The sequence below is a fragment of the Thermothelomyces thermophilus genome, chromosome 1 (genome assembly GCF_000226095.1).
Source record: "Thermothelomyces thermophilus ATCC 42464 chromosome 1, complete sequence".
In the NCBI taxonomy this organism is placed as follows: Eukaryota; Fungi; Ascomycota; class Sordariomycetes; order Sordariales; family Chaetomiaceae; genus Thermothelomyces; species Thermothelomyces thermophilus.
This window is the reverse complement of record NC_016472.1, coordinates 4902790-4929382: the sequence shown is the minus strand read 5'-3', so window position 1 is coordinate 4929382 and position 26593 is coordinate 4902790. Positions and strand designations below refer to the sequence as shown.

The 26593-nt window shown below is 57.4% G+C and overlaps 9 protein-coding genes across 9 annotated transcripts; 6 read left to right on the top strand and 3 right to left on the bottom strand.

Annotated features, from left to right (window-relative positions):
• Positions 1-1629: 1629 nt before the first annotated feature.
• MYCTH_2296735 (uncharacterized protein) lies at positions 1630-6539 on the top strand. The gene is made up of 4 exons (XM_003659495.1): positions 1630-1843; positions 2077-2541; positions 2601-2758; positions 2824-6539. Exons 1-4 carry the CDS (start codon positions 1828-1830, stop codon positions 6439-6441), a joined length of 4257 nt encoding a protein of 1418 aa, XP_003659543.1. The 5' UTR covers positions 1630-1827; the 3' UTR covers positions 6442-6539.
• A 917-nt stretch (positions 6540-7456) lies between these two features.
• Positions 7457-9499, top strand: MYCTH_2296734 (uncharacterized protein). Its single transcript, XM_003659494.1, has 3 exons — positions 7457-8191; positions 8289-9040; positions 9118-9499. Exons 1-3 carry the CDS (start codon positions 7614-7616, stop codon positions 9183-9185), a joined length of 1398 nt encoding a protein of 465 aa, XP_003659542.1. The 5' UTR covers positions 7457-7613; the 3' UTR covers positions 9186-9499.
• Positions 9500-9663: 164 nt separating this feature from the next.
• MYCTH_2296730 (uncharacterized protein) lies at positions 9664-11321 on the top strand. Its single transcript, XM_003659493.1, has 5 exons — positions 9664-10084; positions 10160-10372; positions 10509-10568; positions 10627-10685; positions 10741-11321. The coding sequence occupies exons 1-5, from the start codon at positions 9896-9898 to the stop codon at positions 11156-11158; spliced, it is 939 nt and encodes a 312-aa protein (XP_003659541.1). The 5' UTR covers positions 9664-9895; the 3' UTR covers positions 11159-11321.
• Positions 11322-11819: 498 nt separating this feature from the next.
• Positions 11820-15837, top strand: MYCTH_2296728 (uncharacterized protein). Its single transcript, XM_003659492.1, has 2 exons — positions 11820-14067; positions 14172-15837. Exons 1-2 carry the CDS (start codon positions 11986-11988, stop codon positions 15660-15662), a joined length of 3573 nt encoding a protein of 1190 aa, XP_003659540.1. The 5' UTR covers positions 11820-11985; the 3' UTR covers positions 15663-15837.
• A 38-nt stretch (positions 15838-15875) lies between these two features.
• On the bottom strand, positions 15876-17032 carry MYCTH_2296724 (uncharacterized protein). The gene is made up of 5 exons (XM_003659491.1): positions 16873-17032; positions 16744-16777; positions 16578-16590; positions 16399-16468; positions 15876-16322 (listed from the first exon to the last, which is right to left on the bottom strand). The coding sequence occupies exons 1-5, from the start codon at positions 16882-16884 to the stop codon at positions 16173-16175; spliced, it is 279 nt and encodes a 92-aa protein (XP_003659539.1). The 5' UTR covers positions 16885-17032; the 3' UTR covers positions 15876-16172.
• A 30-nt stretch (positions 17033-17062) lies between these two features.
• MYCTH_2296723 (uncharacterized protein) lies at positions 17063-19284 on the bottom strand. The gene is made up of 3 exons (XM_003659490.1): positions 18850-19284; positions 18248-18776; positions 17063-18126 (listed from the first exon to the last, which is right to left on the bottom strand). Exons 1-3 carry the CDS (start codon positions 19142-19144, stop codon positions 17511-17513), a joined length of 1440 nt encoding a protein of 479 aa, XP_003659538.1. The 5' UTR covers positions 19145-19284; the 3' UTR covers positions 17063-17510.
• A 1347-nt stretch (positions 19285-20631) lies between these two features.
• On the top strand, positions 20632-22135 carry MYCTH_2296721 (uncharacterized protein). Its single transcript, XM_003659489.1, has one exon. It carries the CDS (start codon positions 20835-20837, stop codon positions 22038-22040), a length of 1206 nt encoding a protein of 401 aa, XP_003659537.1. The 5' UTR covers positions 20632-20834; the 3' UTR covers positions 22041-22135.
• Positions 22136-22587: 452 nt separating this feature from the next.
• MYCTH_2313759 (uncharacterized protein) lies at positions 22588-24074 on the bottom strand. Its single transcript, XM_003659488.1, has 4 exons — positions 23970-24074; positions 23446-23749; positions 23146-23323; positions 22588-23065 (listed from the first exon to the last, which is right to left on the bottom strand). The coding sequence occupies exons 1-4, from the start codon at positions 24013-24015 to the stop codon at positions 23015-23017; spliced, it is 579 nt and encodes a 192-aa protein (XP_003659536.1). The 5' UTR covers positions 24016-24074; the 3' UTR covers positions 22588-23014.
• Positions 24075-24969: 895 nt separating this feature from the next.
• MYCTH_2296713 (uncharacterized protein) lies at positions 24970-26587 on the top strand. The gene is made up of 4 exons (XM_003659487.1): positions 24970-25470; positions 25532-26004; positions 26080-26221; positions 26292-26587. Exons 1-4 carry the CDS (start codon positions 25251-25253, stop codon positions 26426-26428), a joined length of 972 nt encoding a protein of 323 aa, XP_003659535.1. The 5' UTR covers positions 24970-25250; the 3' UTR covers positions 26429-26587.
• The last annotated feature ends 6 nt before the right edge of the window (positions 26588-26593 follow it).

Below are 26593 nucleotides of genomic sequence, written 5' to 3'. Positions count from 1 at the left end.
CATACATACGTGCTTGCGGCAGCGGCGGTAGACGTGGCCCTTGGCGGCTACAAGTTTGTGGAGGTACTCTCTGTATACGGGTAATATCCCGAGACGCCAAGTGTACGGAGTAGTGCTGTGCAGTGTGCGTACGGGCTAGTTTGGTAGCGTATGGGCGTAGGTATGTATGCACATAACTACATACATTCATGTACTGTATGTACATAATACTCCGATTCAGTAGTAAATGTACCGAGTATTCCGTACAGTACACTCCAACGCATTTTTTAAGAGCAGTCCAGTTGACATAGGTCGGACGAAAAAAGCCTGCGGCTGTTGTTCCCAGCTTGAAGACTGGTCTCGACTTTCATCCGACCCCAGAGATCATGGGCGAAAGACTTGCATACCAGCATCGCAAGATCGCACAGATGCTACGCAACCCAACTTGGACCCTGGAAGATCACGGTGGACCAGAGAGATGTCTTGGTCTCCGCCAAGTGGAGGGGAGTGAAGTTTCCCGCGCGCGCTGCGTAATCACAGCGCTCCTGGCAGGCCTGTGTATTCGGGGCTTCGGGCGAGAAACATGCCATCTTGGCCTGGCTCAACCTGGAAGTTGGACACTCAAATACGAGAAGACGCCCACGCTTCACCAACGGCCCTGTAGCTCTCGGCTCTTGTCACCCACATACCTACCCATCTAACCCAGCTAATTCTGCGTCGTCCGTCTCAAAACTGCCCCAGAACTCCGGTCTCTTCTCATTGCAGATGTTGACGCGGTCTCGCCCGTCTGTAGTGTGGTGGAAGCATTATACTGTGTGGTAGGTCCGCTACCCACACTGCAGCCTAGCCGACCTTACCCTGGATAGTTACCTACCTACTGTGTAAGCCAAGCGCACTAGCTCCGGAGTGGAGCGGGATTCCCAATGGTTCTTTAGCTTTCTGCAGCGGTACGTATCTCACTTAGACGCCCTGCTCCCCAGCAAACCCCGGAAGGCCCGGCTGCCAGACTTGGGGGGCGAGTCGAGAGATGGCATGAAGTTCGAAACCGTTCGGCGGAAAGAGCAGATTCACGGTCCGGACGATCGAGCAGCAGGGCAAACCGTCATCTTTCCCCTCCGGCCACTTCAACTTGCGTTTGCATTTACGGTGCGAGCGCCCTGCATCCAAGTGACCGGCGGTCTGCTCTGTGTAGTGGGCTCGTCAACAAGGAACCACCAGACTCGCGGCAAGCCCGATGACGAGGGTAACCGAAATTCGCCGTCAGTCCGGACCACCAAGTGGACTCCCGTGCTTGCCCAGCCGCCTTGAACAACAACGCTCGAGTTAACAAGTCTGGCCAGGCCTTTCCGAGTTGCTAACCGACTTGCTCCTGACGTAGGCCATTGTGATCGACTCTATTATCAGACTGTCAGCCCCCTTGTGGGTGCCGCAACCGTCGTTCTCAATAACTAGTTAGTCCTCCGCCACCAACGGAAATCGGTCGAGCTGCTGGGCTCGGTCTTTGTTCCGAATCTTCCGCAGCGCTCAACGACCTAGTCCGGATGGAGCGGTTGGCGTTGCAACAGTGACCGATTAGAGAACTCGGTCTTTTTGCCGCGGAGAAAACAAAGAACTGAGACGACGCTCCCTTAACGCCTCCGCCAATTCAATCCTGCGGTATACTCTGTACTTGCTTCTAACCTCCGTTGCCATCATCTCCGACACAGCGTTGCGGGCGGACAAGGACCTGCACCGTTTTTGTGGTTATTTTGTAGTGTGCACTACAGCGGCACCACCGTCTAGACCTCCGCGCCGAGCTTGCCAAGTCACACGCCTTCGTTTGAGGCAGCAAGCGCAGGAAACCCCACCATGGGCCGGAATCGAGGTATGTGGCATTTTGTCTCTTCAGCTACCGAAATCCAGGTCTACGAGCACCCAGCAGCTCCAGGCACGCGAAGTTGCGCTGCGGGGACGATTACGCATCGTGTTTGCATGGGCAGTGCCTTTGCGTCAACACGAGGCAGAGAGATCGCAGCGTATGATTTCAAGCGTGCGCCAGGGTCCTGGAATAATCCCGGCCGATTTGCTGACAGCCGCGGCACCCTCTCCCAAAAAAAGTCCTGTCATTTATAGCCCAGCTCTCGGCGCCTCACAGGGATTCGGCGACCCCTACACATCCCGCGAATACATCATCGCCCAAAAGCGACTCCTTGCACACCAAACCCTCCCTGCCAAAACAGCACGCTCGCACCGACTCGGCCGACTCTCCCGCATCCGCCGACGCAAAGCGGGATCTCGCAAGTGACGGGCCATCTGCCTCATCGGCCGCGACGACACCGCCATCCGAAGGCGAGCATGCCGCCACGCCCACCTCGGTAGATAATTCGCCGTCATCGAGTCCAGCAAGAAGGTCGAGGAGGAGTTCCCGACCGTTGTCTATGGTGCAGACCTACCACCCGCCCGTCATGGCTGTGAACGAGCAGACCCTCCCGGAACTGCAGCCGATCTTCACGCTGCTCAACAGCCACGCCAACAAGCTGTACCAGGAAGGCTACTTCTTGAAACTGGATGACCAGGACATCCGTAGGTGCCCCTTCTTTTCTTTTGCGCCTTCTGCGGTTGCTGATTTGGCCACGACTAAGGAGGAAAACCCAACCCCGACCGGACATGGACTGAATGCTTTGCGCAACTGGTGGGCACTGTGCTGTCGCTTTGGGATGCCGCTGAACTAGACGCTGCGGGGGAGGACGGAGAAGTCCTCCCCAAATTCATCAACCTCACTGATGCGTCGATCAAGATGGTTTGTTCTCGTCTTCTCGACGAAGCAAGGTTTGGTATGATCGGTACATTCTGACCCGGCTGCAGATCGAGTCCCTCCCGACGAAGACCAACGATGAACAGCCGCTCCAAAACATCTTGAGCATCAGCACCGCCGGCCGCAACCGATATCTGCTCCACTTCAACTCTCACCACTCCCTGATCCAGTGGACCTCGGCAATACGGCTGGCCATGTACGAGCATTCCACGCTCCAGGAAGCTTACACGGGCGCCCTCATCGCCGGCAAGGGGAAAGCGCTGAACAACATCAACATCATCATGGAGCGGGCGAGGCAGCCGATTGGGGAATGGGTGCGGGTTAGGTTCGGCGCAGGTGTTCCCTGGAAGCGGTGCTATTGTGTCATCGAACCGCCGAGCGAGAAGGAGTTACAGAAAGCGCAGAAGGAGGCAAAGAAGCGGTCGCCTTATGACCGGTCTCACCCCCCCGTCGTCAAGGGCGAGATCAAGTTCTTCGATACGAAGAAGGACGCAGAGAAAAAGAAGAAGCATCAGCGCCCGATCGCATCCATCACCGACGCCTACTCGGCCTACGCCATCTACCCGCAAGCGAAGGAGCTGATTGATTCCTCCACGCTGCTAAAGGTGGAGGGCAACATCACAATCCACACCGAGCCAGCGTCCCCCACCGAAGGGTTCGTCTTCATCATGCCCGAGGTCCCTCCTGCCGTGTCCGGCTTTGAAATGCTGCTCCGGTTCTTGTTCCCGACGTGGGACACCTTTGCCTTGTATGGTCGACCGGGCCGCTTGGTGGCTAGCAGCCTGGACAGTCGTTCCTTGATGTTCGCGATGCCAAAGAACAAGAGATACGGCTATCTCGACCTGCTGGATGTGAGCGGGCTGATCCTCACCGACGGGAGCTCCTCTTGGTCGGAGCGAGAATGGCGAAAACGACTCAAAGAGCTGACAGGTCAACGAATGAATGCCATGGAAGAGGCGTCCGGAAGCCAAAGTCGGAGCACAAGCCGAAACAGCAAGCGGCTCAGTTACGGGAACCAAAACTCGGGATCTCGACCGAAGGTGGGCTTTGCGGACGACAGTGGCTCTGTGAGGTCATCACGATCAATGTCGCTGTCGCGGCCTGGCGTGCGCAACGACTCGGCTCCTCCCGACCCGAACCGGGAACGGGCGCCGTCAGCAATGGCGGGCAATTCTAGGCACTCCCGCCACATATCAGACACGCAAATAGGCGACTATCCGCCGAGCTCGGCTCTCGACAACCCACCGCCCGGGCAGCCCACACTACGCACCGGCCCCGATCGCGTCCGGGCTTTTGCCAGCGACTTGGCCTCCACCCCCGAGAGAGTCAGCTCCGAGGATGACAGCCCGACTAGAGGTCCTATAATAGCTGGTAACCTTGAGGGCATAAAGCGCTTGGAGACGCCCGAACCGGTTAATGCCCCTCCGGCTTTTGCTCACGGCGCAGGTTCCCGTCCGCAGCAGAGACCCTCGCCTTCGCCGGAGATGCGTAGAGCAACCAATCGTTTGTCTAGCACGACGCTCTCCCAGCTCGCGAGAGCCTCCGGTCTTGTCCCCGATACCATCTCGGACGAACTCAACGAACTTCACCTCGGAAGCGAAAGCTCTGGCCAGGAGCCGAGACATGCCGACCAGCGAGGTCTAGCGGTACAGCCACAAACCAGCGCCAACATGGTGGAGATGAATGCTAATACCAGTCGCCCTCGTGAAGTGGTAACGCCACCCACGTCAGCTTCCGACGCTCCAGCCCCCGAGGCTCCGCTCGAAGACCCATCCTCGCGGCCATCGAACTTTCCTCTTGGAGGCCCCTCGGCGCATTCGGCTGGCAACCACCCACCCGCATCTCTCCACCATGGCCCTCAGGGTGGCCCTCATCCCCGCGGTCGCAACACCCCCCCTCCCGGACCCAAACAACCACAGCAATCCTCACCGGTAGCAGGCGGCTCGCCACCTATCCACAGGAAGCCCCTACCCGTGAGGACGACAAGTCTGCCCCGTGACCACCATGACGTAGTCTCCCCGATCTCCACACATTCATCTCCCAAAGGTTATCCTTCTCCCGCTTCGGGAACCCGCTTTCGACCAATGGACGAATTCACCTCGCCAATCCCGAATACCCATCGTGGCCAGAATGGCGAAAGAATTGCGGGGGACGGGCGCGACGACGCATCCTCGACAACCAGCCCGGACTATGCCAGCACTCGTCCCTCGACCGACACCCAGGAATCCGCAGAACGGCCACGTGCCGGCGTGCTGAAAGTCGTGGGCAGTAGTGGTGATACTTCCGCGGACAAAGAGTACGACATTCCCGAGATCAATTTCGGTCCAACCCTCAACTACGCCGCGCCCGTCCTCCCAACCGACAAGGCGCCCTCCAAGAAAACTCCGCCCTCGTCCGGTCGGAAATCACCCGGATTCCCCAAGGTGTTTTCTCACACTCGCCAACAGTCGGATGACACGATTCGTCGGAGTGTCGTCTGGCCAGGCCCCTCTGCCGCATCATCCTCGACAGACAACCTTGCGTCACTCCTCCAACCGCGCACGCCACCCGCGCAATATGCCCACCATCGTGCTCCCTCGACAGGCACTTTGACCGACTACAAGGCCTCCCATTCAAGACACAGTTCGGCAGACCTACTCACCTCTGGACGGCTCAGCGGTCAGTCACATTCGCGGCATAGCTCGCTCGATCTTTTGTCCTCGGGGCGACCTGCTAGCCGGGGCGCGGAAAACACTCTATCGGGGGGGGAAGCGCCCAAGCCGCCCTCTAGCCGTGGGCCCCTTCACTCCCGAAACAGCTCAGCCGATCTTCTGGCTCTCAAACGCCCTCCCAGCCGGGGAGCGGCAGCCGTTTTATCGGCCGGCCAGGTGTCCTCGCATCTGTCGGCCCGCGAGCAGGAGCATGTCGCGCGAGTCACAGGCAGCCCGCTGATTGCTTTCGCGGGCAGCAAGGGCCCCTCACAAACGCAAAGCGGCCTTGTTGGCGCGATCGATGCTAGAGAGCGCGAAAAAGCTCAGATAAAACAGGGAATTAGCGGGCAGGCAGTCGCGCAGGCCATCGATCAGAGGCAGCGGGAGCAAAATCAGCAGGCTCAAAGAGCAGCGCAGGTCGCATATGCTCAGCAACAGGCCCAGTTTGCTGCCCAGCAAATGCCAATCCGCCCGCAGACTCCTGGGGGCAGAGGCATGATGATGGGCGGGGGAATGCCGGCTCCATACGGCCCTCAAAGCCCTGCACGCCCGCAAACGCCGGGCGCCAGGGGCATGATGATGGACGGTGGCGCGCCTATGCCGTTTTCGCCTCCTATGGGTGGCATGAACTCCCGGAGCATGAGTCCGGCTCCTGGCATGATGAGCCCCCCCGGGCGTTTCGGGCCGGCGCCGCCGCAGCCACCCTCGCACATGATGCCACACGCCCCATACGGCGGTGGCGCTCCAACCGGGCCCGGTTGGAACATGGGCAACGCGCCGCACCGACAGGGACCTCACGGGCACCATGGGCCCATGATGCCCTCGCCGGGCATGGGCTTTGCTATGCAGCAGGGTGGGCGCCCGCAGTCACCCGGATTCCAGCTGCCTCCTCAAGGTCAATACGCGCGGCCGGGGACTCCTGGCGGTCCAAGACCGGGAACACCGGGTCGCATGCAGTACCATGGCCAAGCCTTCTGAGAGAGTGAGAGAGAAAGAGGGAAGAGAAGAAGACAAGGAAACCTAGGCCAAGAAATTGAGAGGGTGTTTCATGACTGTTTTCGAAGTTGTGTGTGACGATTTGAAGACGAGCATCGGACGCCATGTGAGTTTTCGATGAGGGCGACGTTGTGCGTTATACATGGGCTATCTTGAACACTGGATAACTTAGCGGTGATGGGGTCACGGATCTATTTTTTTTTTTTTTTTGTTTACTTTTCAAAACTGCACTGCTGGACAGCAATCATCTCTCGAGTTGCACTAGAAGAGTTTGCGAGGCTGGATTTGGCCTCGATCGCTGCGGACCTGGTTCATTTTTTTCCTTCCCTCTCTCTGGGATTTGCTAGAAGCGGGTGGCGGGCAATGGCAACCAAGCCCAGGCTCTTTTGCTCGAATTGCTGTTCTATTTGGCTTGGTAGGCATTCATCATTAGATTAGTGGCATTGTTGGACTTCTGATCCGGTCGCATGGCAAACCCGGCGCTGAGGTTCTGTTAGCATTTTCACCATGCTAGTGGTTAGAGGTTGAACATTGATCTACGGATAATCCATCAACGTCGATTGATATTCGGAGCACGCAGTATCACAGAGCTGAGAATTCTTCTTTTTCTTTCAATCTGCAGAAGAGCAGTCAGGTATATGGACCCACTCCATACCTTTCGTCCTTTTTCAGGCCATGCAACTCTACGTAGCTCAACTTTTTAGGCCTCGCTGCTACTACCGGTGCGAATTAGTAATACGAGGGCGTCTATCCGTATACCTCAAGTTCTGTATGCACACACTACGTTAGGTATGTACCTAGAGGTAAGTAATCCGTATGTAAGGTAGGTAGCTATCTATACGAACTTTGCCATAGTGTAATCCGTATTGTAAGGAGTGCCTAGGTCGTAATGGAGCGCTCGCAAGTCCCGGGCACCTTCCCAGAAGGTGGCGGGACACAGGGGTCCGATGATGATAAGATAGCGAGCTTAGGCGTCTTCTTCCTTGGTACAGTACCCTTCCGGGCCACTTTGTGCCTCTTGTATGCTGTGAAGCTTAGCATTCTTTGCAGCAGCTTTCTTTTTTGTTTTTGTTTTGCCGTGCCGTTGCTCATCTGATTACTCGAATGCTGCCCGCCAGCGCCACGGCTCTTCAGGTCGCGCGCGCGCCACTGGAATGAGAGGCCTAGCTGCTCAACTGCCAGCCCCAGCTCTGTATGCGCGATTGCGGCCAACGGTCTCGGTCTCGCAGTCCGGCATCACAACCCATGTCTCAACCAAGCGGTCAACGGCGTCATGGCACCGCCAACATGGTCGGCTAAAGGGCGTGTTGCCGTCGCAGATACACCGGGTATCTTGCGCGTCGCAGTTTTCCCAAAGCGGTCCATCAGCGTACCCGTCTGCGAACCCATCGCGGCCATTGCGGGCGGCCACCTCCCCGCCCCTGGATGAGAACGGCAAGCTGGACTCGTCGGTCTTTTCGAAATTTCCATTTCGCTTCGACACTGGCATCGCGCTGTTTGCAAAGCGCACGCCGCGCCCATTTCCACCTCCTTTCCTCTCCCCACCATCGGGCTCCTTCAGCGACCCACTCAGCACCCACGACCGGAGTAGAGACCGCCGGAGGGCGTATGTCGACGGTCACTTGATACAAGGCTTTACCAACGGCGACGACGCCGTGTTTGCGAGCGACTACTTCATCTGCGCCAACGACGGGGTCGGCGCGTGGAGTACGCGGCCGAGAGGCCACGCTGGGTGAGTATGCCCGTACCCACCTCGCGGCAGAGCATTATGGGTGAGCGTGGGGTGGAGGACGGGGCGGGCGCGTTGCTGACATGTACTCGAACCTCAGCCTATGGGCACGACTGATGCTCCATTTCTGGGCCACCGCCGTCTTCCAGGACGCAGCCGACCACGGCGACTCCTACCGCCCGGACCCGGTGGCCTACCTTCAGCGCGCGTACGAGCAGACCATCGAAGCCACGAGCCCTCCGAATGACTGGCAGGGCACGACCACAACAGCCGGGGCGCAACTGCACTACCGTCGTGTGACAACCCCATCCACCAGCAACGACAGCACCCGCGGGCCCGGTCCGGACGGCGAGGAAGCCGGAGATTTCGAGCCACTCCTCTACGTGACCAACCTGGGCGATTCCCAAATCATGGTCATTCGCCCGACCACGCGCGAGCTGATATACAAGTCGGCCGAGCAGTGGCACTGGTTCGACTGCCCGCGGCAACTGGGTACCAACAGCCCGGACACGCCCCGCGAGTGCGCTGTGGTCGACGAAGTGCCGCTCCGCGAGGGGGACGTTGTCCTCGCCATGTCGGACGGGGTCATTGATAACCTGTGGGCACACGAGATTGTGGAGAAGGTGAGCAGCAGCCTGGAGAGGTGGATGGCTGGGGACTGCCCTCGCGCCCTGAGTTCGCGGGTGAAGTTCGATCTGGGGGAGGAAGAAGAGGAAGAGGTGAAGGATGACAGTGGAATGGGGTTCGTGGCGGAGGAGTTGATGGAGGCTGCGAGGACCATCGCAGTGGATCCGTTTGCCGAGAGCCCATTCATGGAACACGCGATCGAGGAGGGCCTGGCTAGCGCCGGTGGTAGGTTAATTAACATCCCCAAAACGCGGGATCGTCGTGACTGGACCTCCTTGCTGACAGCCGTCGGGAATTACCAGGCAAGCTGGACGATATCAGCGTCGTAGCAGCGATATGCAGGAGGAACCATGCGCCAAAGCAAGGATAACAGCTCTAAGCACTACATTGGGCTTAACGGAGCCCAGGGGACGCGAGCCGGCTCGGGTAACTGCAGCTTTTCCAAGGCTGCTCTAACTCTGTAGTCTTTTCTTCTCTAGAGAGCTCTACGCGGCTGTCAAAGACCTTTGTTGGACTGGTTTTGTTGGGAATTTACTCGGGAATAATTGCAGCTCAAAGGGGGCGCAGGGGCGGCGGAGCTTGGTGTTCGGTGTTGTCTGACTTGGGGCGTCGGTTTTCAGGGACTAGGTAATTCGGGATTCAGCATAGATGTTCCGTCAATAATACGCATCTGGCGCCTCTGGGGTCCTCATCTGTAGCTCCTTTTGCACGTGAAGTTCGTTTCCAACATGGGGTGGCTGCGCGAGGACGGGTTTGGAACCCGCTGGTGAGTGGGGCTCTTCTTTGCAGGCTGAATGAAAGCTTGACCTGCGGGAGCTGCAAGTAGTTATGTGGTGGGGCATCCAATGATAGCCTGGAAATTTTTCGGACTTGTTCACGATGAAGCAACAAGACCTTCTGAGAGGTCATCCATCGATCTCAAAAAACAGCACTTATTTAGGAAATAGCTCCACGCAAATGATCTCAACCTAGCGTGGATACTACTCACTTATTTTCTGAAATCGGCGTCCCTCTCGCTCACACCGACAACCGCATTCACGCACATAAGTACTCGGCCTCAGGGCGCCCGCCTCTCTCACCATGGGCAAGCGCACGAAACAGTACAAGAAGCTCATGCGATCCTTCGAGCTGCTTGGGTTTCGCCAGCCATACCAGCTACTCATCACCAGCGACGTCCTCCTCGACACAACGAAGCTAGACCTGATCAACCTGTTTGAGAAGACGCTGTCGACCAAGGCGGTGAAGCCCATGATCACACAATGCTGCATTGTAAGGAGGGGGGGAAATTCTTTGCCGTCCTGTTGTCACTTTGTGAGAGCGGATGCTGACGAGCTCTGCCCATAGAGGGCGCTGTACGCAAAGAACATGGGCCCGAATCGGGACCCGACCGTGGTCGCTGCCATTGACAGGGCAAAGACCTTTGAGAGGCGACGGTGCGGCCATCTCATGGACAAGGACCCGCTTACTGAACGGGAGTGTATGCTCTCGGTCGTCGATCCGAAGGGGAAGGGGGAGAATAAGTTCCGGTATGTGGTGGTGACGCAGGATGAGTGGCTGGTATGTAATTTTTTTCCCTTCTCGCCGCTTTCTTCTCCCTCCCCCCTTCCCTCTCCCTTCCCTCTCCCTTTCTCATCCCCGCCCTCTATCGGTTTGTCGCTTGGCCGGAATGAGTCGGGCTGACATTGGGTCGCAGAGGGACAGGTTACGATCAGTAGTTCCCACACCACTGATGTACGTTCGGAGGAGCGTAATGGTAAGCTACGAGTCGCTCACCTGAAGTGTGTGAATGGAGTGACTGACGAGCTTGGCAGATACTCGAGCCCATGTCCTCAGCATCGGCGCGGGCCATGGAAAGGGAAGAACGGTCCAAGTAGGTCACTCTTGGAGCTATTTACGGAGACGATGGAGGCTGACGGGAGGGACAGGTTCTTGGACGGCATCATAAGGCGCCCCAATAAGAGGAAGAGGGAAGAAGACGAGTCCGATGACGAGCATTCGGGCGCTGAAGGGGATGGCAATGGCGAGAAGAAGGGTGGAGCGGGAAGAGACGACGAGCCCAAGAAGAAGAAGAAGAAGAGGTACGGGCCGAAAGGACCGAATCCGCTGTCAGTCAAGAAGCCCAAGAAGAAGACGCCCGCGGTGCCCCCACCAAAGCCCAAAGCCACGGCACCGCCTCGGGCAGAAGAAGGTACGATAGAGGCCCCGACGGAGAAGAAGGCCAAGAGGAAGCGGCGCAAGAAATCCAAGGGCGGTATGGGCAGTGGTGAGAGCGGGGGCGGTAGTGGTAACGCTGAGCAAGCGGGACAATCGGAGACGGCGCCCGCTCAGCCTGCAGGGACGTGAGGTCGCGGCACCCTAAGTCAGATTGAGACTTCAGTGCGGTGGGTGGGGACGTCTAGCTGTTTCTTGAGCTGACAGGTGTACCATCATTCAAGAGGGCTTATTTTTCTTTAGTTCTCATAGATATCTTTCATGAAACTGGCATACAATGCTGCCTGCATGCACGGTATTGCGGAGTGCCGTGTATGTACCACAGTACATACATAATCCCCAAACTAAAGTACCGCATTAGCTTCCAGGCACCCGATGGTGCCCCAACGCTTAACGGGGCAAAAGGTACCAATCCGCATCCACAGGTCTTTTGAGCAGTGGGGTGGCGCCTTTTCCCCGTTACCATAGTGGGTAATCCGTATATCGCCAAGCAGTCCAACGCTCTGTGCGATCCATACTGTACAGTACACACACGCCCAAGCTGCAGGTTGCGATGGCGAGGGAGTTCCCTTCGAAAGATGAGATAATGCTGAGCCGGGAAACATTTTGTACTTTCCCCAACAGATATTTCTGTCCTGGAGTCAACGTATGGTGTATGTACCCCAGGAAGAGACGAACACTTCCATATCGGATCTGTACTAGGTTAGTTTGAAAAGGGCCCTTGGTAGTGGCGTGGCACCTCCGAGTGGTGTTCGATAGGGCGCTTGGGTCCACTAAAACCAGGAAACAACCCCCCAAACCAGGGGTTCTCTTTCTGCGTGATGTTTGAGACGGTATCCGTACCGGGAATCCGCCTCCTGTGACCATTGGATTTCTACCATCATTATCATATCCCAAGTGCTTCGAACGGCCGATCGCGGCGGCGCTCGGCAGATACCCATCTCTAAGTGCAGCCCGCTATGCCGAGTGGTGACGGGGCCTCGGCTGGCACCGCTCAACCCGTCTCGCCCTCGACGTCCTCTGCGAATGCAAAGTCAGAACAGCCCAAACCAACAGTCGCCATGACCATTGAATACGACGAATTCGGTCTCCCTGTAAAGACATACACGACAGCAAAACAGGATGAAACACCGGTAACGTCTACCGCAAAGTCCGATGGTCCTCGCCAGACGACCAAGGCCGGCGCAACCAAAGGAGCTGGACAAGCGGCGAAGCCCGCCGAAGAGACGACAGGTAACAGGCGCTCGGGGGACACAAAGAATGGCGTTGAAGGGGGGAGTAAGCAAGGTCCTGAAGACGCGGTGCCCGCCGACGGCACCGGAAGGGCAAATGCTTCTCGGGCGGCTGCAGCTGTGTCCGAAAGCGAGCATGCCGCTGCCGAGACGGCCAGCCCAGCACCGAAGGACCAAGAGGCGTCTGCGGAGGCCGCGAAGGTTGAAGACCAGGCCGTGGCCGAAGCCAAGAAGTCGGAGCCAGTGACGGCCGAAGAGAGAGCCGACGCGAGCAAGAGAACGAGTGCGCTTGGGACATCTGAATTCTCCCACCAGCAGCTCACTGCTGCCAAGCCGGAAAAGAAGGACGATGATGAAGGCGAATGGAAGCCCATGCCGGCGTATGCCCCGTATGACATCTACGACGACGACAATAAGCTGGTCGCTAAGGAATACGTCGAGGAGGAGGATGAGACGTACGGCTATTCAGGGCTTGGAGGTGCCGGCAAGGGGTATACCAAGGTGCTGCTGGATGACGACGCCGAGTCTGCTACGAGCATGGATGAGCATACCCAGTACCTCTTCAAGGATGGCGGCGGAACGACGACGAGCGCGTTGGACGACGACACGCAACGCGATGCTGTGAGCCAGCTGCAGGCCACCAAGGAACTCCTGACGGAGGGTCAGAGGGTCGCCTACGTGGGGCTGACTCGGCTCGAGCTCTCGTCGATGCTGAAGGATGCCGAGGATCTAGCCCAAGCCTCCTCGAAATCGAAGAAACAGCTTACCCTGGCGGCCGAGAGCATGAAGATGTGGAGCCAGAAGATGATGATCAGGCTTTACTCCCACATGGACATCAGTTCGGATGAGCAGATCATGATTGAGCAGCTGAGCTCACACGGCGTGATGCCCAAAGACCTCACCCCCGTCCTGATGGCCAACGCACGCGTACGGAACCCCATGGCGGAGCAGGATGGGAGAACATCCGTCTCCAGCCCGAGTTCGTCGCGGCCAGCCTCGGTTGCGAGCCCAGCGGGGGGAGGCCAGGTTGCAGACCCGCCACCTCCCTACGCGGCGGAGGACGACTCGGAGCTCACGGCGCCCGTCAAGACGCCGTCACAAATGCCCACCACCCAAAAGATCGATATAGACATCCGATGGACCGTATTGTGCGACCTGTTCTTGGTGCTCATTGCAGACTCCATATACGACGCGAGGTCAAGGCTGTTGTTAGAAAAAGTCGCCAAGGACCTCGACATATCATGGCTCGACATTTGCCGGTTCGAGAAGAAGGTGACGGACGCGCTCGAGATGCAGGCGAACGCAGAGACGGAGAATTGGAATGAAGACGAGCATATGGAAAACCGCCGGAAGATGGCCCTCAAGAGGCGTTACGTAATGATGGGCCTTGCTACGGTGGGCGGCGGCTTGGTGATCGGGCTGTCTGCAGGACTGCTCGCTCCCGTCATCGGCATGGGTCTGGCGGCCGGCTTTACGACAATAGGCATCGGCGGCACCAGCGGCTTCCTCGCCGGCGCTGGAGGCGCTGCCATCATCACCTCGAGCGCGGCCGCGTCGGGCGGCATCATCGGCGTGCGGGCGGCGAACAGGAGGACGGGGGCCGTCAAGACGTTTGAGTACCGGCCGCTACACAACAACAAGCGCGTGAACCTCATCGTTACCGTCTCGGGATGGATGACGGGCAAGGTCGACGACGTCCGGCTGCCCTTCAGCACCGTCGATCCGGTCATGGGCGACCTCTACTCGGTCCTCTGGGAGCCCGAGATGCTGACTACCATGGGTGATACCATCAACATTCTTGCGACCGAGGTAAGTAATTCTTTTTTTGCCTTTTTTTTTTTCCCTCTCTAAAACTTCGTGGCCACTTGACGGCATCCATGGCAGAGGAGCATGGTCTAACGGCGCGCGTTAAGGCTCTCACGCAAGGTCTCCAACAAGTCCTGGGTAACACCATCCTTGTCGCTCTGATGGCAGCCCTCCAGGTGCCCGTCGTCCTCAGCAAACTGGCCTACCTCATCGACAACCCCTGGGCCGTCTCCCTTGACCGTGCCACCATGGCCGGGTTAATCTTGGCAGACTCGCTCATCGACCGCAATTTGGGCACCCGCCCGGTCACCCTCGTTGGCTATTCCCTCGGAAGCCGAGTCATCTTTTCGTGCCTCCAGGAGCTGTCCAAGAAGGGCGCGTTTGGGCTCGTGCAGAACGTCTACCTCTTCGGCAGCCCTATTGTCGTCAAGAAGGACGAGTACTTGCGCGCCCGCTCCGTAGTGTCCGGCCGCTTCGTCAACGGGTACAACCGCAACGACTGGATTCTCGGGTACCTGTTCAGGCTGACGAATGGTGGCATTCGTCGCGTTGCCGGGCTGGCTGCCATCGAGGACATCCCCGGAATAGAGAATATGGACGTCTCTGAGTTTGTCGTCGGCCACATGGACTACCGGATGGCCATGCCCCGCCTCATGCGGGAGTGCGGCTGGCTGGTCGAGAGCGACGAGTTCACCGAGATCGAAGACCCCGATCCGGAAAACTATAGGGAGCGGCAGCGCGAACTGATAAGCGAGATTGAGGAGGCGCGGAAAGAGCTGGAGAGGGAAGGGAAAGGAAGCAAGGGCGGCGCTTTTAGCTTTTTCAGGCGCAAGAAGCCGCCACAGAAGCAGGAGTGGGAGGTGTACGAGGACACGAAGGGCGGCAAGGGCGGTAAGACCGAAGACAAGGACGGCAACAACCACGGTGTGCTGTTCGACGTCGACGCCATCCGCGCCGAGATCGCCAAGGAAAATCAGAACCGTAAAGATGGGGGCGTCGACGAGGAGCTGCTCCAAGTCCGCGAGATCAAGAGCACCCTGCCGCCCATAAAACTTGACCTCAACTCAGGCCCGTCTCCACCGCCGAAGACGGCTCCGCGCCAGAGTCGCCGCGAATCCAAGAGTGTCGAGCTCAGACCCCGTTCGTCATCGTCGTCAAATGACAACACACCGTCCTCGTACGGGCGGTTCTCCTCTCACGAGCCAACCCCATCCCGAGATCGTACATCCACGTTCCCAGCCAGCAGAGCCGAAGGCGGCAGCAGCCTCTACCACGGGTACGGCTACGGTAACAACCCTAGCCTATATCACGACTACAACGAAGACGACGACGGGATACGGATGTTTGATACCAGTTTTGACGGCGAACAACGTGGCCAGAAGCCGGCATCACCGCCCTCTACTTCGACGGGCGCGTGGGGTGTTCCACCGGTTCCATCCTCGTCAGGCAGTGGTTTCCTCGATGGTGACGATGGAACCCCGGCTCGGCCTGAGTTCAGGTCGGTTCAAACGGTACCCAATATCACGCTTGCGGATCCTTGGGCGGACGATGACGAGGAGTTTGGGAAAGAGAAGGAGATCCAAATGACTTTTGCTTAGGCTCACGAACTTGGCGGGAAGTACTCGGGTCCATGAATGATGATGAGTGGGGACGAGGGGAGTCAAAGACGGGACGAGCGAATCGGCGGATAAGCTTAACGGGTCGATGGGTAACGCTTGAATTGCATTTGGGTGGGCAATCTAGGGGATCTTGCATAAGCACAGTTCGGCTGGGCGGCGGCGCGGATGGGTTGGCTTCAATCAGCGAATATCGATATCTATCAAGTACTCTGTCATGATTTGTCCGGGCTTCCTCCCGTTCTCAAGAAGGGGCTTGTCGGGCTCACACGCGGCGCGGATTGTTTCCCACATTGGTTCCTGCTATGCTCGAGAGAACTGTACCGCTCTCCTTAAGTCCGTGCTACCGTACCTACATGTGATGTGCATACATTATTATTAGGTTCGACTTGTCGTAAGGGATACCAGATGCAACGGACTCTTCCATCCGGATGCCATCCGGCAGTCCTCCTCCGTCGCAGCACCGCCCGGGTCATTGCCAGCCTATTATGCTCACCGGCGAATCTCGAACTCGGTCTCGCCCTCCACCGGCTCCCTCTCCTCCTTGTCCAGCTTGACCACGTGGGCATGCCGTGGCCCGTTGTCTATGTGCTTGAGGAAGGTCGCAATGGCATCGTCTTCGCCCTGGGCTTCGCCCTCGACCTGACAGTGGGGTATGGTATTATCAGCTTCGGCTGAACGGGAAGTGATCATGATGGTTTGAAAGGGGGGAAGTTACCTTGTTGTTATCCGTGTTCCGCACCCAACCGGTCAGATTGAGCTCGACGGCCCGGTGGCGAGTGAAGTAGCTGGGTACATATGTAATCGCCGGTCAGCGGAGATGTTCGTTGACAGATGGAAGCCGGTGTATCGACTTGGGCGTGGACTGGATCTGGAAGCACGGTGAAACAAACATACCGGAAGCCAACCCCTAGTGTGTCAAAGGGCAAAATCATCTCGGTTTAGCTTGGTTCACTCATCTTCGTTATCTTCTTGGTTTCTACTCTGCGAATCATCATAAAACAAAAGGGAAAAAAAGAAACGAGAGGAGAAGAAAAAGGATAAATGAACGGATGTGCCATACCCTGCACCACGCCGCCATGCACGAGAAAGTATACCTAAGGGAGTAAGTAAGAAAGTCAAGTTGTCAGTGATGTGGCGTAAAGAACTCATGAAAGCGATGAACTCGTCTCTGAGAGTTAGGAGCACGTACTCTTTTGACCATGGTGGCCGATTTCGAACCAGAGCTTACAAGGTAAAAACGCTGTGAGATAGAATGTGAAATCAGAGGTCTTTTGACAAAACGAAGTGACGTGAGCGGTTTGTTTCGACACGTTTGAGTTGGGTTCAGATCTTGGTGAAGGTCTCGGAATGATGTCGAACAGTGACTTACAGCCGAGAAGAGCAGCTTGGAGATTTGATAAGATAACTAAGGGCGGGGCCGATGGCCGCATTCCAAATCAGTCTTATACGATGGGGTAGGTATCTACTGTATATATAGGTAACTACCTGTGTGAACTTGGACCGTTTGCCTCTCCTAGATTGCCGGCATGGCCAAAATGTGCTTGATGATTGCTGCAGAATTTCCTAATGAGACAAATCCACAGATAAGAAAAGGCAGAGCCCACGCCAAAATGTATTTCAACTACAAGTAAGGTACAAGTAGTTCGACCGAACTCGAGCCAGTCTAAGTGCCATTTCCAGATGCCGATGTTGTCGTCTCGAAAACAAGGCCACAGGCCATCATCGCCCAAGCGGGTAAACAGATAAAAAAACAGACATGAACCGCCAACCACACACACAAATGCTAGGCTGCTATCTCCCCCCGGTCGCTGGTAACGTCCAGTCCCCTTACTTCGTATCGAAGCTGTACTGCAACCACCCGCCGAGCGCCCGCAGGCTCTCCCACCTCACATTCTCGTCCGCCTCGCCCATGAGCTCCATGACGCGCGTCTTGAGTCCCAGGCGCTCCAGCTGGCCTCTCTTCTCGGGCACCTCGCGCACGAGGTAGCCAATGTCATTGCAGGCGATGGCGAGCACGGCCTTGTCGTTATCCCACGGCTTCTTCATGATCTCGGCCAGGCGCTGCACCAGCGCGCCGTTTTCGTACTCGACAATCTTGCGCGCGTTCTCGGCCCAGAAGACGGCGTTGCGGTGCGGCGGCGACCACCGCAGGTGGCCCGAGTTGAGCTCGCCCACGTACTCGTCAAAGGTCGTCTTGGTCTTGGTGTACTCGTCCAGGAGCTCGCGGAGCCGGTCCATGTCCTCCCGCAGGTCGGGGTCGGCGAACTGGCGCGTCTTGAGATTCTGTAGCAGGGAGGGGAGCCGGGCCAGGACGGCAGTGGGGAGGAGCGTGTTTTGGTTGTGAATCAGGAGGTTCAGGAGCGTCGAGACGAGGAGGCGGGTGGTTTTTTCCTTTGGCGAGAGGCGGAGGAGCTGTGTGTAGAGCAGGACGATGTCGTACTCACTGAAAAGGGGGGGGGGATATTTATTTAGCTTCGGTGACCTCGCCCAGAGAGAGAAAAAGGGGGGGGGGGGGGGGAGAAAGAGAGAGAGAGAGAGAGAGAGAAGGAGGAAGGCCAACTTACTCGTTAAGATCATCACCGATAGAGGCAGACTCGAAGCTCAGCTGCCACATTACCAGCAGCACCCTGTATAGGAGCTGGAGGCCAACACCGCCCCCGAGGGAGCCCCCAAGGCTGCTGCCAGTCGACCCCGCCGTGCCGCTCCAGAGGCTGGCGGAGGCGTCCTTGTTACCGACGCCAGCCGCCGCTCGGAGAATCTCAACTAGCGGGGCGACCGTTTCGCTCCTCTGCTTCCAAAACTGCCGCCTCGGCGCTGCCCCGTACAGGAGGGACGAGTACTCCTGTACGCCAATGTCTTGGAGCCCAGCATCCGAGTTCTTGGTCAGGGATGACAAGTAGCTGAATATGACGGGAAGGGCCGTATCAATCGCGGTGGCCGATTCGTCTCTGGATCCAGCCATGAGACTGACGAGTACCGTCGAAGTAAGAAGGGGGATCGGATCGTCGGGGTTGGAAGAGCGCGCTAGGAGGGGGAGGAAGTATCGGTAGGGGTCGCCGGCCCGGATGATAGCCTTGGCGAGCGCTGGTACGCCTTTTTCGAACCACGAAGTCAGTCGCTTTTGGCCCGGTAGGGGGTCAAGACCGAGCAGGACAGACAAACGCACTCTCGAGCAGGTCGCCTAGCAGGACGAGGATGTACTGCACCACATCCTGGCGCTTCGAGGCAGACTCGAGAACGCTCTTCGTTCCCGGGTCGCCCACAAACAGTATGCGATAACCGTCCAGGTCGTCCTCGACAATCTGCTTGCGCACATCTCGCTTGACCTTGTCGACGGCGCGGATGCGGGCGAGTTGGTCCTCGGTCAAGGTGCCCGCGCGCACGGCGCCTTCCCAAGGAATTGGCCGCTGGCGGATGTTGCCTTGCAGCGACGCCAAATATGTCGGAGGGTCCAGGAACATGGTGCAGGCTGGTTTCTGCTGTCGGTCGTTGAGGGCTTGAACAGAAGCTCCAAAGTCGCTTGGTCGCCGGTTGGATGTTGGAGCCTCGCAGGTGTGGCTTGGGCCGAGCAAGGCGGCCAACCCCAGTTACGTAACTAACTGCTGTGCACTGTGGGCGGGCTCTCCCGCCGAAAACTAGTTAATCCCCCAAGAACAAACCCAACAAGTGCCGCAACGAATCCGCAACTTACAAATTACACGCTCTCGCGATCCATTATGGTCACCCCCGCGACCTCCTCCCCTGCGTACAGGAATGCGTATGTAATCCGTACATACATTACGGCGTATGTACGTTGAGTAGTTACCTGAGCTGATCTGCTACGCTGCGCAGCCAACACACCGCAGAACACGATTTTACTCCTTAGGCTTCGTACTGTCTTCACATTGCCGAGCCGCAGGACTCGACGATGGGCCTCGGAAGTTTGGAGCTACACTAGGCGCGCTGTGCGTCGATGACAATCGAATGTTCCATCATCAGTTTTTGCGGGCGTCCTTCCTGTCTCCCGCACAATGACGCTTTGGAGACTCCTGTTGACGAGGGCTTGCCAAGACGGCGAGCTCCCACGCGAACAAGGGGAGCATTGGCCTGGCTAGCGGCAGGGGTAGCAGCAGGGATGGTGGCGATTAGATGCAGCCGACGGTTGTCCAAGGGTCTCAGCAATGGCGGGGCAGAGAGCAGCTGGGGAAGCTGTGAAAGGGCGGCCAGCCCTTCGAGTGTAAGCCCGTACGGATGGATCGTTCACGAACAACGGGAACGAATCGGGCCAGTCAGCCGTCCCGGAGCAACAGAGCGCCTGCAGCTTGCCAACTCAGACGGTACCACATCCTCTCTGCCATGCGTCACTCTAGCTGCACCCTCCGTGGCCGCCAGGGGCCAAGTCGGTCAACAGCAGCAGAACCAGGAACAAGAGGAAGGGTCCTCTCTGGATTTGCCGGGTAGGAAATCGGTCGCCAATCGATCGAGACCTTAAAAGCCGAGGCAAGCAGGGGTCCTTAGTGTACTTTGGTTGTGACTGGGGATGTCGTGGACCACCCAGAGAGGAAAGCGCGTGAAAATCCGAGAGGCTGGGCGCATCAAGTCACGACAATTTTTGGAGGAGGTTGGGAACACCACCACGCCCGACCACGCGGGCTTGCTTCGGCGTCCCAGCCATTGACCAAACCTTGGCTGCAATAAATCCCGCCGTGCAGAGACCCTCCCTGTTTTACCTTTCCCTGGTAATTCTTTTCCCGAGCCTGGAACATTATTTTTTTCTTACCCTCTCTACGTTGAGAACCTCAACTTTTGTTTCGCATTCGGCGACCACCTTCGACCCCGCCGCCAGGCTGGTGCTTTGCGGCATCAGCAGACAACATTATCCTGGAACCCGACCGACGAACCCTTCCGACGGGTTGGACCGAGCGCTGAGTGTCGAGCTGGGATCCTCGGGTGCTGGCCGAAGCGACTTGAACAATATTATACTTGCGCCGACATTATCTGCAGCCACCCTAACAGCACTCTGCTGGCCGACAACCATTCCACCTGCTCCGGGACACCCCCCTCCCCCCGGGCTCCGTCTCGGGAGTTTGGTCACCGCCGGCGCACCGTGCCGGTCTTCACAAACCGCCGGTTTCGGCTCCGGGCAAATACCTTCCCAGCTCTCGCGCCGACATGGAGCCCCAAATATCGAAGCTGGGCACCAAGTCCGCGCTATGGCTCCTGTTCGCGAGCTTTGCGCGAGATGCGGTCGCCCACCCCTACCCTAGAGACGACTTGCATGCGGCCGGCTATGGCTACCTCATGCCCCGCGGGTGCCATCAGTACTGCGGTTACAACAACATGTTTTGCTGCGAGGAGGGAACGGAGTGCTACACATACGGCGAATATGCCGGCTGTTCGTCAACGGCGGGTGGTGGCTGGGCTCGATTCACGACGACGTGGACCCTGACCCAGACATTCACAAGCACTTACGATTCTTGGATCCCGGCCACGACCGCCCCGCCCGGCTCCGAGGAGTGCGTGCCCCCCGAAGGGTCGGGCTGGATCGCCTGCGGCAAGATCTGCTGCGCGAGCTGGCAGTACTGCGCGAGCGAGGACCACTGCGTGGCCAACCCCGGCGCCGGGCCCGCGCCCGAGCCGGAACCGACCACCGTGACTAGCGGAGAGGAGACCCTCACGACCGGATTCAGCGCGCCATACCGGGTGACAAGCGGTACCCGGACCGCGACGGCGACAACAGCGACTAATTCGGGTGCTTTTTCGACCACGACAGGCGCGGTGAGCCCGGGAGGCTCTGACGGCGGGCTCAGCGGCGGCGCCATCGCCGGCATCGTCGTCGGCACCATCGCGGGCGTCGCCCTGCTCTTGCTCATCTGCGCGTGCTGCGTGGCCCGCGGATTGTGGCACGGCCTACTCGCCATCTTTGGCCTCGGCAAGAAGGACGAGACCTCCGAAGAGGAGCGCTACCAACGGCGCGGCTCGCACGCGCACCGAGAGAGCCACGGCTCGTGGTACGGCGGTCGCCCCAGCTCGGCGGCCGCGCGGAAGGAGAAGAGCAAGGGCAAGGGCTTGCTGGGCCTGGGTGCCTTCCTCGGCATGCTGGCGCTGCTGCTGGGGCTGAGGAGGGAAAAGAGGAAGGAAGAGGTGCGCAGCAGGAGCAGGACCAGGAGCGGAACCAGGATCAGGAGCGACGTTAGCAGCAGCTACTCGTCCGAGTCATACACCGTTACCAGTCCGAGTAAGCAAACCCCCGAACTGTCCTCCCCAACCTTTATAATAAGTCCAAGACAGTCCTGGCTAATGCACCCCCGACAGGCTCGAGAAGCAGCGACAGACGAACCCGCCACACAAGACATAGCAGGACCCCAAGCAGAGTGACGCGGACGACCCACACCCACACCCGCGTGTCGAGGTCGAGACCGCCATCAACAAGGTCGCAACGGTCCCCCAGACCATGATGATTGATTGATTTGATTGGTGGACGCCACCACGAAACCAAAGATGAGAACAGCGATTCATCCAGCGACTGTAATTCTTTCAAGACGTCGCGACGAAGGTACATACATACATGCTTCCCACCCCTTTCCAGTATATATCTTCGGAGTTACTCCGTTTTTCACCACCGCATACATGTGGCGTTCTATGGAGTTGTCTTTTTTTACACGGCAGACAAGAGATGATGGGATGGAATAATCCGTACTCGGGCTCACGTGCTGGAGTGAGCGACGGTAACGGCGGGTATCAATGATGATGAAGCAAATGATGGAGGAAATGAAGAGATGACCAGGCATATGAGATGAGATCTGCGAAGAAATGAGGGCTGTTCGTTGATGAGCATTTACATCGCAGACGCGGGAGGCATATTTTTATTGTTGACAGCAGAAGACAGACGAGAAATGAATGACAGAGTGGAGATGATGACCATGCAGGAATGAGAAACCAGAGTGTGCTTCCACGGTATCGGTCGTCCCTTTCGTCAAACGCCGTCACCGGATTCTCAAACTGTCCTTAGCGCCCTGGTGTTGCAATTGAATCTTTTTGGCTTGGAGTTTCGAGGTATCGACGCGTTTCCTGAGTTCACCCCCCCTCCCCCCAAAAAAATCTGTACCATCGGTTGGGAACGAGCCTGTGAACCTTGTGGGCCGGATGGTTGTGATCATTGGCTCGATAGAGCGAAGGTGTTCTCTGAGAAGAAGGGATGCTGGTATGCACCCAACACCTGTGGTTCAGAAGATTGCCCATTTTGCAGTAGCGACTTTTTTTTGCGCTACAAAACATGCAAATGCCAATTGACCCCTTGCCACTCCGGTTTAGACCCATAAAGCACAAAGAAACCCATGGCCGCATGTCCATCACTCCTCAACCACGTTGCCCTTCTCCGAGACGTAGAGACCGTCCAAGAACTGCGCTCCGTGTTAGCCCAGATACGTCTGAAGCTGGCTTCAAAACCATGCTGTGTTGGCCTGCATTGCATTGTACGAACCTTCCGGATATCCTTGTTCCGCACTTTGCAAATCTGCTGAATGTCGGCGGCGCTCTGCGAGACATCCTCAAGCGAGTTACCGGTGAGGATTAGCTCATCCTTCTGGGTCTTCGAGATCTCGACCTCCACACCGGGCCGCATGATAACCCTCCGGACAATCTTCTCGCCGATGAAGTTCCTAGAGCACGTACAAAGTCAGTCTCGTTCCGATTCTGAGATCCCACACGGTCCGGCCCGCCCTGAAGCCCTCTGCCTCCGAACGGTCCTTCCTCCCAAGAGACTCGCTGACTGCCCACGTACCGGATCTCAACCTCCCAGTTGCCCGTCTCCTTGTTCTTCTCAACGTTGACGTTGATGGGGAAGTGGGCGTAGACGTAACGCATCTTGTACTTGAAGCCCTTGGTCACGCCGATGATGAGGTTGTTGATGATGGTGCGGACGGTGCGGAGGGCGGCAACGTTCTTGCGGGAACCGTGGTGGATCTCGATCCCGATAACGTTCTTCTTGACGACCGAGAAGTTAACGGCAATGTGGCTCAGGTCCTTGGTGAGCTTGCCGCGCGGGCCCTCGACCGTGACCAGCCTCGACTTGATCGAGACCTTGACTGTAAGTCGAACGCTAAGTCAGCTACTCGCGGTTCCGCAGCTCCCCGACGACAATGCCACGCGTGTTTCTCTCCGGAAAACCACCCCCAAACGTGTCCGCATCCTCCTCGGCTGACTTTGTCGGTGTCGGTCTCGTCGATCGCGAATCACGCCGGTCGAACTCTTTTCGCTCCATTGTCTTCTTCGGACGGGACACCGGGCTGGGATTGGCAAACGTACCGTTCTCGGGGACCTCGAGGGTCTCCTCACTGTGGATGTAGCGCATCTTTGCGTTTGGACCTGGACGTGAGGAGGGGTGAGGTGTTGCTTCGTCGTCGAGGTGGGCGAAGGGGTTGTATGCAAGCCCGTGAAAAAACGTCGATTTTGCGGCCCCCGGATTAATTCGAGTTGTGCGCCGGTCGGCTTCGAAGCTCTGTTAGGGCAGAGGAGGAGAGCCACTGCGATTGGCCAAAACTGTGGAGGCTGGAGCAAAGCGGAGCCGGCCCGGTCTGTGCTTCGCAAAGTCACCTACTCCGTACCTACTGTATACTTGCGGATACATTGCTCCAACTTTATTGAACATACAAAAAAGAATTCGATCTTGACAAGTTCCAAAAGCTCAGCACTCGATGACAACAAGGACAATCCGGCCACAAACTGTACTTTTTGGCAGCGCGAAGACAGAACCTGCCTGCCACGCATGTAGGGCGATGGTTCTGACGAAAACTGTCAAACCAGTCCTGCTGCTTCCGGTTTGGCAGGAAGGATGGGGTCCCTTCCAAAGTCCATAAATACCTTAGGGACCCTCCTGCTTACGAGCAGTAGAGTAAAAACCGTCCCAAAACAGTCAATGACCGTACGACATTGTGCTCCTTATCGTCCGCGGTGATGTGAATGTCGCATTCAAGAGTTGGCCATTCGAGAGCCCCCTTGGCCGGCCTTGAGAGCCGGTTCGCCAAGGTCAACAGATGTTGGCAATCCGAGGTAGGTCTAGAAGTAGCATTCACTTACGTCCCGTCTTGAAAACGTAATCGAGGTTTTGGGCGCCCGGGCAATAACCAAGATCGGACATACCGTGCCCGAACAGAAAACCGGCCGCTCGGATCCGTAACTGTAGGTATGTTCGGGACTTGTCTCGCAGTGCAATTGAGGTGACGCAGCCCACGGCCATCCAACGGACTGGACCCCACCCCGCGAGGTGCCAAGGCGCTGGCCCACTCTCTGATTGCGCAGCCGCAGCTTCTCAACGTCTAGGTTCGCTGAGGAGTGTACTGTATGTACAGTACATTACAAGTAAGGTCCAAGCCAGTAGCCAGTGGTTCATACACCACGAGCCAAACTCCTCCCGTCGCGAAACCGGAACGTACCGCAAACCACTAGCTACCTACACGCAATTGCGTTCGCCTGGCGAACCGCGGCTCTCGCTCACCAGGACCGCAACCTCGACGAGTTATTTGCCTTTGGCGCATGTGATTCCGGCCCCGGCGCATCGCGTTTAGAACCCCTCTCCAGCCTAGGCTCATGATGTCGTACTTCTTCGCGACCCCGGTCGACATCGACATCGTCCTGGACGATGCCGACGAGCGGTCAATGGTCGATGTCAAGCTCGACAAGAACCGGAGAGAGAAGGCTCCGCTATACATGGACGGCGAGTCGGTCAAGGGTGCCGTGACGGTGAGGCCGAAGGACGGCAAGCGGTTAGAGCACACGGGCATCAAGGTGCAATTCATTGGCACAATAGGTGCGCGCTCCTGCTCCCCGGGGAGCTCGTACTTTTAGCTGACGCTGCCAACGGCGGATAGAAATGTTCTTCGACCGGGGCAACCACTACGAGTTCCTCTCCCTCAACCAAGAGCTCGCCGCGCCGGGCGAGCTGCAACACCCGCAAACCTTCGACTTCAACTTCAAAAACGTCGAGAAACAGTACGAGTCGTACAATGGCATCAACGTCAAGCTGCGCTACTTTGTGCGCGTCACTGTGTCCCGCCGCATGGCCGACGTGATCCGCGAGAAGGACATCTGGGTCTACAACTACCGCATGCCGCCCGAGTTGAACAGCAGCATCAAGATGGATGTCGGCATTGAGGACTGCCTTCATATCGAGTTTGAGTACAGCAAGAGCAAGTACCATCTCAAGGACGTTATTGTCGGCCGCATCTACTTCCTTCTCGTGCGCCTCAAGATCAAGCATATGGAGCTCAGCATCATCCGTCGCGAGACCACGGGCGCGGCGCCGAATCAATACAATGAAAGCGAGACGCTAGTGCGGTTTGAGGTTTGTCTCCTTTTTGCTTGGACGTGTTATTTATCTCGGGGAAGGGGGGCCAGTGGGCTGACAGCGAGTCGACAGATCATGGATGGCTCGCCATCACGTGGAGAGACCATCCCCATCCGACTGTTCCTGGGCGGCTTTGATCTCACCCCAACCTTCCGGGACGTCAATAAGAAGTTCTCTACAAGATACTACCTGAGCCTGGTGCTGATTGATGAAGGTACGTCCACGGTTAATACCCCGCATGTTCCCCCTCACTTGCGATTCCCATGGCTAATGCCATTCACCAGACGCGAGGAGGTACTTCAAACAGTCAGAAATTATTCTTTATCGGCAGGCACCCGAAGTGTCCAACGGTCAGGAACAAGCAGCGTTGCCGAATCCGCCTGTAGAACAGGGGAAAGAGGTTAGGGCACTTCCGGCATGATGTTTACCTGAAAGCCGAACATGGGGGCATAGTAACGTTGCGGTTGTTCGCGGGTTGTATGCGAGCGGGAAGAGTGGGTAATTTTGCAGCATGGGCATGGCGTTAATCGATTCGGGCATCCAAGAGACCGTGTTTCGTTTCTAATCTTTCAGAGATGGTCGACCA

Coding starts and splice junctions, on each gene's coding strand:
- MYCTH_2296735 (XM_003659495.1), top strand. Junction 2,542..2,600: donor ACTGGATGACCAGGACATCC/GTAGGTGCCCCT, acceptor GCCACGACTAAG/GAGGAAAACCCAACCCCGAC. Junction 2,759..2,823: donor CTGATGCGTCGATCAAGATG/GTTTGTTCTCGT, acceptor ACCCGGCTGCAG/ATCGAGTCCCTCCCGACGAA.
- MYCTH_2296734 (XM_003659494.1), top strand. CDS start 7,614: ATGAGAGGCCTAGCTGCTCAACTGCCAGCCCCAGCTCTGTATGCGCGA. Junction 8,192..8,288: donor CGGCCGAGAGGCCACGCTGG/GTGAGTATGCCC, acceptor CTCGAACCTCAG/CCTATGGGCACGACTGATGC. Junction 9,041..9,117: donor GGGCCTGGCTAGCGCCGGTG/GTAGGTTAATTA, acceptor GGGAATTACCAG/GCAAGCTGGACGATATCAGC.
- MYCTH_2296730 (XM_003659493.1), top strand. CDS start 9,896: ATGGGCAAGCGCACGAAACAGTACAAGAAGCTCATGCGATCCTTCGAG. Junction 10,085..10,159: donor TGATCACACAATGCTGCATT/GTAAGGAGGGGG, acceptor CTCTGCCCATAG/AGGGCGCTGTACGCAAAGAA. Junction 10,373..10,508: donor TGACGCAGGATGAGTGGCTG/GTATGTAATTTT, acceptor ATTGGGTCGCAG/AGGGACAGGTTACGATCAGT.
- MYCTH_2296728 (XM_003659492.1), top strand. CDS start 11,986: ATGCCGAGTGGTGACGGGGCCTCGGCTGGCACCGCTCAACCCGTCTCG. Junction 14,068..14,171: donor TCAACATTCTTGCGACCGAG/GTAAGTAATTCT, acceptor GCGCGCGTTAAG/GCTCTCACGCAAGGTCTCCA.
- MYCTH_2296724 (XM_003659491.1), bottom strand. Junction 16,323..16,398: donor GGAACACGGATAACAACAAG/GTAACTTCCCCC, acceptor CCCCACTGTCAG/GTCGAGGGCGAAGCCCAGGG.
- MYCTH_2296723 (XM_003659490.1), bottom strand. CDS start 19,144: ATGTTCCTGGACCCTCCGACATATTTGGCGTCGCTGCAAGGCAACATC. Junction 18,777..18,849: donor GCTAGGCGACCTGCTCGAGA/GTGCGTTTGTCT, acceptor GGTTCGAAAAAG/GCGTACCAGCGCTCGCCAAG. Junction 18,127..18,247: donor ATCGGTGATGATCTTAACGA/GTAAGTTGGCCT, acceptor CCCCCTTTTCAG/TGAGTACGACATCGTCCTGC.
- MYCTH_2296721 (XM_003659489.1), top strand. CDS start 20,835: ATGGAGCCCCAAATATCGAAGCTGGGCACCAAGTCCGCGCTATGGCTC.
- MYCTH_2313759 (XM_003659488.1), bottom strand. CDS start 24,015: ATGCGCTACATCCACAGTGAGGAGACCCTCGAGGTCCCCGAGAACG. Junction 23,324..23,445: donor AACTGGGAGGTTGAGATCCG/GTACGTGGGCAG, acceptor TACGTGCTCTAG/GAACTTCATCGGCGAGAAGA. Junction 23,066..23,145: donor GGAACAAGGATATCCGGAAG/GTTCGTACAATG, acceptor CACGGAGCGCAG/TTCTTGGACGGTCTCTACGT.
- MYCTH_2296713 (XM_003659487.1), top strand. CDS start 25,251: ATGATGTCGTACTTCTTCGCGACCCCGGTCGACATCGACATCGTCCTG. Junction 25,471..25,531: donor GCAATTCATTGGCACAATAG/GTGCGCGCTCCT, acceptor AACGGCGGATAG/AAATGTTCTTCGACCGGGGC. Junction 26,005..26,079: donor AGACGCTAGTGCGGTTTGAG/GTTTGTCTCCTT, acceptor GCGAGTCGACAG/ATCATGGATGGCTCGCCATC.